The sequence below is a fragment of the Kryptolebias marmoratus genome, linkage group LG6 (assembly GCF_001649575.2).
Source record: "Kryptolebias marmoratus isolate JLee-2015 linkage group LG6, ASM164957v2, whole genome shotgun sequence".
Taxonomy (NCBI): domain Eukaryota; kingdom Metazoa; phylum Chordata; class Actinopteri; order Cyprinodontiformes; family Rivulidae; genus Kryptolebias; species Kryptolebias marmoratus.
The window spans coordinates 28,906,858-28,917,161 of NC_051435.1; the positions used below are offsets into that span (position 1 = coordinate 28,906,858).

At 37.7% G+C, this 10,304-nt stretch overlaps 2 protein-coding genes across 3 annotated transcripts in view; one reads left to right on the forward strand and one right to left on the reverse strand.

The window, feature by feature from the left end:
* LOC108246921 (sarcoplasmic/endoplasmic reticulum calcium ATPase 2) overlaps positions 1 to 3,490 on the forward strand; it is a 59,341-nt gene extending 55,851 nt beyond the window's left edge. For both annotated transcript variants that reach the window (XM_017434693.3, XM_037976112.1), the window contains one exon: positions 825 to 3,490. In XM_017434693.3, the coding sequence (XP_017290182.2) occupies positions 825 to 1,004 (180 nt within the window). In that variant the 3' untranslated portion in view covers positions 1,005 to 3,490. The remainder of the gene's footprint in view (positions 1 to 824) is intronic.
* Positions 3,491 to 6,265: 2,775 nt separating this feature from the next.
* Positions 6,266 to 10,304, reverse strand: part of spcs3 (signal peptidase complex subunit 3) — a 6,595-nt gene continuing 2,556 nt past the window's right edge. Inside the window, exons 3-5 of the mRNA XM_017434688.3 lie at positions 9,035 to 9,111; positions 7,793 to 7,908; positions 6,266 to 6,492 (exon numbers count right to left, since the gene is read on the reverse strand). Coding sequence (XP_017290177.1) covers positions 6,360 to 6,492; positions 7,793 to 7,908; positions 9,035 to 9,111 — 326 coding nt within the window. The 3' untranslated portion in view covers positions 6,266 to 6,359. The remainder of the gene's footprint in view (positions 6,493 to 7,792; positions 7,909 to 9,034; positions 9,112 to 10,304) is intronic.

Genomic DNA, 10,304 nt, shown 5'->3' on the forward strand with positions numbered 1-10,304 from the left:
TGGAGAAGAGCCAGTTAATTCTCCTGGCTTCATTCTCTCTTGTGTATCTCTTTAGGCGGCTGGCCAAGGCTTGGAGTCTTTGTTTGGCAGTTTCAAGTGCTTCAGGCATGGGCATCTGGTCGTACTTCTTGGGTACTGGTCTTTTTGTTGCCCCTCTTTGGATCTCTGACAGTTGGCTCACTTCTCTCCTTGTTACCTTGATTCTAGCCTCTAACCGTCTCTTCCATGGTGGGTATCGAATTTCATGGTTGCTCTTATAGCCAAGCTTGGCTATAAGATATATATATATATATATCTATCTCAAAATGACATTTGGTTTTTGTAACTTTTATACTTTTCAAAGTATTTAACTTTATTTACATAATGATTCCTCACATAAATACATCAAGATATCTTCAATTCTCTCAAAACCATCGTTGTCTCCAGCATACTTGCTTTGTTTGCCAGTTTTTCTGTTTTAGCTTTTAGCTACTAATAGGCAACCTTCAGCTCCATTTCTGCTTTTAGCTTTTAGCTATTGTTCTGCTTCTCTTAGCTTTTAGCTGTAACTCTGTTCATTTTAGCTGCTGGTTTTCTCTGATTTTAGCTTTAGCATCTGTTTTACTGCTTTTAGCTCATATAAGCATCTGTTTGGCTATTGTCTCCTAGTTGTGGTTTTTAGGTACCTGAAAGGCAACTTTTTGCTCATTTTAGCCATTAGCTACAGTTTTACTCAGTTTAATCTTTTAGCTGTGGTTTTGGTCATTTTAGTTTCTTGTTTAAATTTAACAGTCATGCATCACTCAGCACTGACACAGATTTTTCTTGTTTTAATTTTTCTGCAGACATTTGAGGAGGAGGAGCTCCAGAGGTCCAGGGCCAGCATGGGGTTGGTTGGTGCTGCGATGTCCAGGGTCCATCAGTCAGTGAAGGGTGTGTCCTGGTCCTTTGTCCTCATTTCTGCACCACTAGTGATCTGGATCTTCAGCCTGGACTCTGATATCACCAACATCTTCTGGGAGTGATGGAAACACAGGAGTTGAACAACAAAATGGAAAAGCAGCAGATGGCTAAGGTGCTTCGTTTTGGTGACATACAGAAGACTTTTTGGCAACAGACAATCAGGAAAAACAACAACAGAGAGTGTAAAGGTTTTCTGTTTTTCAGTCATACAGATGCTTTTTCTTTTTTCTTCATTTCCCTTGAATGTCATTGCTTCCTTTTCTCTGTCCTTAGAAATATATCTTGTGTGTGAGGTGTTAGAACAGGAAACAGCTGAGTCACTCAAAGTGAAATTGAGCGGTGCGTACTAACCTGCTTCCAGCTGCAGTTTCAAATGTTGCTGAAGTTATTGTGCTTGTTTAATCTGAAAAACAAGGACTGATAAACTAATGAGGAAAAGGATTTGCTGACCAGCATCAGTTGGTTGTATCCACCTTTAAAAACTTTTTTTTTGTTGTTATGGCAGTGTGTGCACCGTGTGTGCACCGTGTGTGCACAGTTCTTCCAAGTTCTAAACCACAACCCTGGGCTATAGCAGTGAAATATATGTAAATATACTGAAAGGAAACTACAAACATTCCAACTGAAACGAGTCATAAAGATGAATGAACTCTCCGAACATGTTACTTCTCTCAGCTAAAGACAAATTATTGTATAATTGTTTTTCATTTTTTTACCTTAACCCAACTTTAACATTGTTTAGTTAACATTGTTTCTTAATATGTTGTTTTCAGTCTATACTGTTTAAATATTAGCAAGCTAAGGTTTTGTTGCTAAGCAGCTGTTTCACCTGGCTGAAATCTAAATAACTAATCGTAGTTATTCTGTACTGAACTAGAGACACTGGAAAGGCCAGCCCCGGTCCAATCAATGCTAACAAGAAGCTACGCATACGTCTACATGGTTAGATACTGGCAGACTGACAGCAGACCATAAGTACCAAAGTCCAATGTTTAATACGATTATTGGAACCAGCACCTCAAAGAACGTGGCATTACATTTCAAAGGTGAGTAGGAAGCTATATTACTGTATAAATTAGTGTATTTGTCAGAGAATAGTTCATAAATCAAAAAATGTTATCTTAAGTAATAAATTACCCACCATTGTAAACCTTAGATAAATTTAAACCTTCCAGAAACATGAGTAATTATGAAAAAGCCCTTATTTAGTCCAGAATGGTAGTGTAGTGCCAGAAACCACCCTGACAGGTGATATTAGTGTCAGTATGATGCAGATTCAGTTTGTAGCATCAAGACTAGATGTCTGCTGTATATTACCTGCAGTCTTTCCTGCCACGTACCACAGCCAGGCTAACCAGGGTTTCCTACATCTATCACCGCTGCTTTCTTCTGATCAGCCATCTCCTGTTTGTCAGTCTGGATCTGAGCCCTGCTGTTCTCCACCAGCCTCACTGGGACTGGAGGACTTCCAGTCTGTTGACACTCTTTGTAACTGATGCTTGTGCTCTTAAAGGCAGGAGAAAGAACAAGTTGTTACAATGTTAGAGAAAACTCAGTCTTCATCACCGTATTTTAAGCTGATGCAAGTTTGATAAACCAATCTTCATTTCCAGTCTGAAGTTTCATCAAGATGACATCCCTCTGACCATGGGATCCCGAGGGGGTCCAGGATTTTGGAAAAACAGATTGCCTCCCCGCACCCTCAATTACCTGTTTGAGAAAACTATACTTTTAAACAATATGAAAAACAGAAAGCATTTGTTCTTTCAAAGATTAGGCCCCACCCCCCAGAATTCCTACATGGACCTGTAAACACAAAAGGACTGGAACAGTGGAAACATAGTAGGCGCTCTCTGTACGGCTGCTCTGTCAGTACGTGTACAGGGCTTTATGGTGTCCCCCTGTCGTGTGGGAGACCAGGGTTTGAAACCCTGACCTGCACACTCAGTACCAGTTTTAATCCTTCATCCATTCTTTCTTTTTCTGCTGCTGGGATAAAGGCTCCAGAATACTCCAGAAGGCCTGGAGGCCTATCTGGCACCGTATTTGTCTTTCATATCTCTTAATTATTTTATTTATTTATTGTTTTTAAACTGACAATTTTAGTTAGCACAGTTGAATTAGCTTAACCTATAACTGAATCAGCATTAGCATAGTTAAATTGGTTGAAACTTAAGTTGAATTAGCTTTAATAAAGTTATAGTTTATCATAGTTTATCTTAGTCTGTTCAGCTGAGGTCCTTAAATCGTAGTTTAGTTTATGTTAGTATAATTAAATCTTAGTTTGGTTTCCTCAGTTTACTTTAGTCTGAGTTAGTCAGTTTTATCCTGCCTTTGCTTGTTTAAACTTATTTTAGTCTGTACTTTTACTATCTTAGCTCATGTTTTAGATGTTTAGTTTCATGATTTCATTCAGATTAGCCCAGCTCATATTTTAGATACTGTTGTGTGTTCTGACTCTGTATTTGTTGTGTTCACATGTTGTAAAGCACTTTGTGTTGCCTTGTTGCTGAAAAGTGCTCTATAAATAAATTTACTTGACTCTGTTTGTCAGTGTGTGTGCTAAAAGTCCAGGTAGGTGTGCCTGGTGTCCGCCAAGTTACTTACATATGCGACGCAGGAGTTTTATCAAAAGCATGTTTTTTCATGCAAAAGACAGGTTTTGTGCATTTCAAAGTAGTTACTAAATGATTATGTGACAAAACATTTATTTTGTTTTACGGGAGGTGGGGGGTGGAGATGAGAGAGTAAATTAGCACTGAGGACAGAGGACAGAGTTAGATGGAGCGGGGGACTCGCTGTGGAGACCCCTGAAAAGAGAACAGGTGGTGTTTGTGTGAACGTGAAGGGTGGGATGGATGTTTTTTCCTAGGGGTGGGGAGATGCCGCTCATTTATGCATGTGCCAAAAAGAATACTTCCAGAAGGGCTTTTTTTTGTTTTTCATTGCAATAGTATAAATAATATATGATTTAAAGAGAATAACAATGATTCAACAGCATTTTGTTATGACTGATCTGAACATGTGCAATCATTCTGTCACACAAAGAGCAAAACAGTTCAACTTAAATTTATTTGAGTTTTTATTTTTAAACAAATAGAACATAATATGTAGCAAAGTATGCCAGGCTAAAAGATGACTTTTATTCAAATGAAGGTCTTCTGCTCCACCAGGGGGCGCACTGACAGCGTTACAGTCAATCAACACACATTTTTTACTGAATTATCATTTTAAAAGTAAATTAAGACCGTTTTTATTTATAAACGGAATTATAATGTTGTCTAGGAAAATTAATCAATTTATAGAAAGATATATTTTGATTATTGTAAGCGATTTATGTTGATCCTCTTATTTTGAAATGTACCGGACGTTCTGTGTGTGTGTGTGTGTGTGTGTGGCCATGTATTTGATACATTGTGGGGACAATTTTCCTAACATATACTACCTTGTGAGGACCAACTGCTGTTATGAAATGATGTGTTTGGGTTAGGGGTTAGGTTTAGGACTAAAGTTTGGTTTAGGGTTAGCTATGTACTGGTAATGGTTAGGGTTAGGGTAAGGGTCAGGGTTAGGCTGTAGAAATGTATGGAAGTCAATGGAAAGTCCCTGCAAAGATAGAGAGACATAACATGAGTGTGAGTGTGAGTGTGTGTGTGTGTGTGTGTGTGTGGTGGAAGAGGTTGGAATAAAAACACCGCCAGTGTCGGACCGACTAACACAATCTGCTCACAACTACTGTATCGTTTCTAATTACCCAACGAGTTTTATAAGACCCTCAGTTCCATTGATATTAATAAATATGGTATCTTTCATGAATATATTTTATTATTATCAAAATGTATATAATATTTGTCTCAGCTTACAGGATATAATTTAGCACACCTTTATGATTAAGCCTGGCAGTAAATGTGAGTTTTTTGGTGCTTTGTAGTAAATTCAGTGTTAGGGAGTTAGTGTTTCATCCTTACTCCTACCTTTACCTGAGCACTTCAAGTTCTGCTACCATCTCTGTGGTTTCTTTCTGGTGCTTCCCATTTATCTGTTTTTCTTTCTAATTTGAATTGTGTGTCTTTAAACACTAGGGGCTTGAGAGATAGTGTTAAAAGAAAATCAATATTTGTTTTGTAAAAATGTCAAAGCTAACTGCATATGTTTACAAGAAACACTCTATTGAGGCAGACGAGAATTCCTGGTCTAATCATGGTCCTAACAAATCTGCTGGTGTTGCTTCATTATTTCTAAACTTTCAGAACAAGTTAGAAACTCTTTGGACAGTGGATAATCTGTGTACTCACAGTGGAAAAAAGCTTTCTGATTCTCTGTAGTGTTTATGGTTACAGAACAGATCTGAAAGAACTATCAAACATTTTTATATTGGGAGGAGTTTTCAATACGGCTTGTTAGATCACCCTCTAAATTCCAATCTCATCATATAAACTTAGTTTTACATAACTTTTGCTTAGATTTTAACCTAGTAGATCATTGGAGAGAAGCTTTAAACCTGACGGCACAGTATAGTGTAGCTGCACCTTTATCTGATCACTGCCTGACACAACTCAACTGAAAAATAAACCATAACAGAGGCTACTGGAAGTTTAACTCAACCCTGCTGACCAATGAACATTTTAATCCTTAATTTAATTTCTACTGATGAAAAAACACCCAAGCAGCTTTTTCAATATTCAATTTTTTTTTAATTTATATTTTTATTATTTGAAAATGTTACAAGTATATTTTATGATTTTCTTTCAACTGATGTTGGCTTCAAATCATTTTTTCCCCACTTTCTTTTTTTTTTGTTCTTCTTTCATTAGTTTGTCACATGTCTGGGCCAAACCCTGGCTTGGGGTGTTTATTGTGGGGAAAAAAAAGAGAACTTTAAAAAGATTAACAGGAAGAACAATAGGACCCTGCCTGATGGATTTTGAGCAGAAAAAGTGTCAAAGAATGGGTGAAAACACCCTTTTTATCTGAACATGTTCAGAGTCTGAAGAAGAAAGTCAAACACGACAGCAGCACGGTGGCTTAGTGGTTAGTACTGTTGCCTCACAGCAAGAAGGTGCTGGGTTCAAACCCTGGGTTGGAGCTGGGGTCTTCCTGTGTGGAGTTTGTAAGGGTTTACTTTGGGCACTTTGTTTTCCTCCCATAGAGTGAAAACATGCAGGCTACCTACAGATCTGAGATCTCAGTGGGATTTCCTGTTTAAATAAAGGTTATCTGAACCACCTGTTCTTTTCTACAGAAAGTTTAGGCTTTATTAAGCTAAGTTCCAGAAAGCCAATATACTACCGCTGCTGTACAGAGACATTTCACAGTGTTTGAATAAAGTGAAACAGATGGTAATTTCCTCCTTTATTACAAACAAATATTTAATGTATCAGAAACACAATGAGCGTGTGTTGCAGTAGGTTGTTTCTCTAATAGCTCTTGGTGGTTTCGTAGGTTTCAGGGAATGGCAGACTGACGTGTCCACTTCCAGCTACCAGAGGAAGGATTCCAGCATTGGGAACAACGTTCCAAGACAAAGTCAGAGTGATGTTCTTATTGGCCCTGCGAAGAACACCAACAGGACAGTGAGCCAGTCATATTCAGGAACACACACAAGTTTTCATAAAATACTATTTTAAAGACAGAGTGCTGTATTTAAAATATTGACCTCAAAAAACAACATCATATGCCTTCTGCACCATCTTTACTGTAAAGTCATGTTAAAGATGGTTTTTTGTTTCCCAGTCCTGGTCCTGATTATGGGTTCATGAAATATATTGGCATACATGAATTAGTTGGTACCCTTCCAAGACAATAAAAATAAATAAATAAAACCTTTTTGACTGGAGCCAAGAAGCTCCAGTTTTGTCTCATCAGCTCATTAGACCAAAGAACCCTCTCCCAGAAACTTTGGAGGTTGTCAACATGCATTCTGGCAAAGTCCTGTTTGTCTTTTTTGTGTTTTTCTGTCAATAGTGGAGCCTTGGATGGGTTCCTTGGTCCTTGGATAGTTCAACCTGGGGGTTGCATTCCCCCTTAGAATTGGCATCTTTGTTCAGAGGAACATGAAGCTGAAATGAGAGGTGTTTGGAGCCTTTATCTTTAACATGGATATCCATATTCATCTTTCTGAGCTCCTCAGATATCTGCTCCATGTTCAGAGTGGTGCACACCCCGACTATAATAGTCTCTTTAAGGGTACTGGCACAGACAAGCCAAGTGTCCCAGCCTTGGGCCAACATGAACCAATTTACAGAAGCTGCCATGTTGTATTTAAAAACCAGAGTCTATCCTATAGTGATGTGAGGCTTTAAGTACCACCTACTCCCCCACACACAATCAAGGTGTTACATGACCTTTCTTTTAGGCTCAAAAGAAATAATTACATCTACACCTGTTAGAAAAATGAATATTTGAAGATTCAGCAGAAAGGTAAGAACTACGTAAATGAACAATAATCTGAGATGTATTTTTATTGTTTAACAAGGGCAATGTCTCGTTCATTTACAAGGAGGGGGTAGAACTTGGCAAGGATGCTGGTCCTGTTTGAGCTTCAACTTCTAGGTTTGGGTCTGAAGTTTACCTATATACAGTCTGTGGGTACCAACAAGTCTCTTCATATTATTTTAGCATAGCTTTATAAAATAAACAATAAATCATTTCTCTTTACATTTCTTTTGTTTTGCATGCCTTCAGTATCACATACTAAAGGCATGTAGATAAATATTAGACAAATGCTTTTACCTGAATCACTTTTCATGAGAAAAGAAGCATTGTTTCATTGAGCTGTAGGGGTACCAACAAATTTATGTCTGTAAATCATCGTCATCCCCTGAAATAAAACCAACTGTCAGTGTCTGACCTGAGTCCGTTCCCATCATCAAAGAAGAAGTATTTGGACTTCATGTCTCTGAAGCTCAGTTTGGTGTTTTCACCTCGAAGAACAATCTTATCCCAGAGCACCACCTGGTTCAGAGACTGACACAAACACACAATGATTACTTTTACGCTTCTGGACATACACTGCCTGGACAAAATAAAAGTCACCACCTGGGACTGAACAGCTGTGTAGCCTTAAGAAAACCACTAATCAGTGAGGCTAACTGGAAAAAAAGGCTTCAATTTGCTAAAGATTGGACTCTGGAGCAATGGAAGAAGGTCATGTGGTCTGATGAGTCCAGATTGACCCTGTTCCAGAGTGATGGGCTCATCAGGGTAAGAAGAGAGGCAGGTGAAGTGTTGCCTACTGTTCAAGCCTGTGGGGGCAGTGCTATGATCTGGGGTTGCTGCAGTTGGTCAGGTCTAGGTTCAGCAACAGGATGAGCTCAAAGAATGAGGTCAAAGGTCAGCTGACTACCTGAATATACTGAATGACCAGGTTATTCCATGAATGGATTTNGAGAGACATCATTTTCACACATGGATTGGCCCCACAGAGTCCAGACCTTAACCCCATTGAGAATCTTTGGGATGTGCTGGAGAAGGTCAGACTCTACCATCATCAATGTGAAAAACTAATGCAACACTGGATGGACATAAATCTTGTGACATTGCAGAATCTGACTGAAACAATGCCACAGTGAATGTGTGCCGTAATCAAAGCTAAAGGTGGTCCTATGAAATATTAGAGTGTGTAACTTTTTTTTTCCGTGGTAACTTCTTTTTCGGCCAGGCAGTGTATATTGATGTACATAAAAATATGTACATATATGTTTATCTGAATAAATGTGAGACATCACAATATTGCATGAGACTGCATGTGGTATTTTCTTTTTTTTTTTAAGAAAAAAGGAATAAATAATGGTTGATTTATTGACACATTGATAGGCATGACTAGTTGTGCTGACCAATGTTCTGATGGAAACATGTTATTTTGTTTAGTTATCTGTTGTTTCTTAACAATGTATCAAGATCTAGTTGTTTGTTCTGCACTATGAAAATGAATAAAAATAAAACTATTAAAAAAAAGAAAATGGCTATAATTCTGTTGTTTCTGGACATGACTATCTTAGTCTCAAACTAATGAAAAGAAATGTGAAAATATGAATTTCTTCCTCTTCTTATTTCCAAAAAGATGTTAATGTGTGTGCTGACAGTGACTTACGTTGCTCTTTGTGGCATATTCAGCAGACAGGTAGAGGAACAGCTGTTTAACGTTCCAGTCGAAAATCGGCTCTAAATGTGGTCAAAGTTAAAGAACAATTTGCCTCCAAAAACTAAGAAAGCAGATCCTTATTCTACATTCTACATTCTACATTCTACATCTTATTTATTTTACTTCTGTTTTGCATGTTATATGGACATAAGTTATTTACTTACCTGTTTATATGTTTAGACCCTAAGCTAATGAAAACTAGTTTATGCTATGGAACTACACTCCAATGTCAGATGAGAAACCAAAAGGACCTAACAGGTCGGGAGCCAGTGATTGTTGCCTCGAAAATTCATGTCAGAGCAGCAACATTCTTCCACTCCCCACATCTTTGATGACACACACAATTAATCCATCAAACGTAGGCATTTCTGTCTTCTTTAAGGCAATGTCTTTAAAGTCTTTCTAACTCAGTCTGATCTAAACTTTTGTGTGATAGTAGCTGTCAGTAATATCAGTGGATGCATGTCTACAACTGAGTCATTCTGACACAAGATGGCTACCTGACCTGACTTAGAAAAAACAAAAATGGCTATACAGGCATTTCATTTGATATTTAGTTATCCTCTGGCATGATGGTAGCTGTCAACAAAGACATACTGTAATGGTTATGATGTCTTTCAGTTTTGTGAAGAGAGAACGTCTGTGAGCAACCACTGAACAGATTTTACTGAAACGCTCAGAAAGTCATCATCATATCTACATCTACAGTTAAATACTTTTTGGACTTGTTATTTTGGACATATTTTGACTTGTTGGGCTAAGCTTTGCTCTTCGTTATACCAAAACAATCTCCAAAACATACTGAAAGCTAATCTAAAATTTAAGATGGCTCCCACAGCTAATGAAAAAAAACAGCTATAACTCAGCTATATTTTGACATAATATTGTCCTGAAATGTTGTATGGTAAAAGCTGAGAGAAATCCCCAACACATACTAAATACTGATCAAAAAATGAAGATGGCCACCAATATATAAAAATGTTTGTGTACTGTAGTGCTGGGCGATATGGACAAAATCATAGATCACAATATGGATAATTTTATATCACGATAACGATATATATCACGATTACGTACATTGTCAGTTATTCTTTGAAAAATATGAAAAAATAATCTCATTTCTTTCTTTTTTCAAGCTTTATTTCGAAGTGACATTTAACTGAACTTTCACAAATGAGATCTGCTGCATTTTAGTGCAGCAATAAATATGTACCTGTTA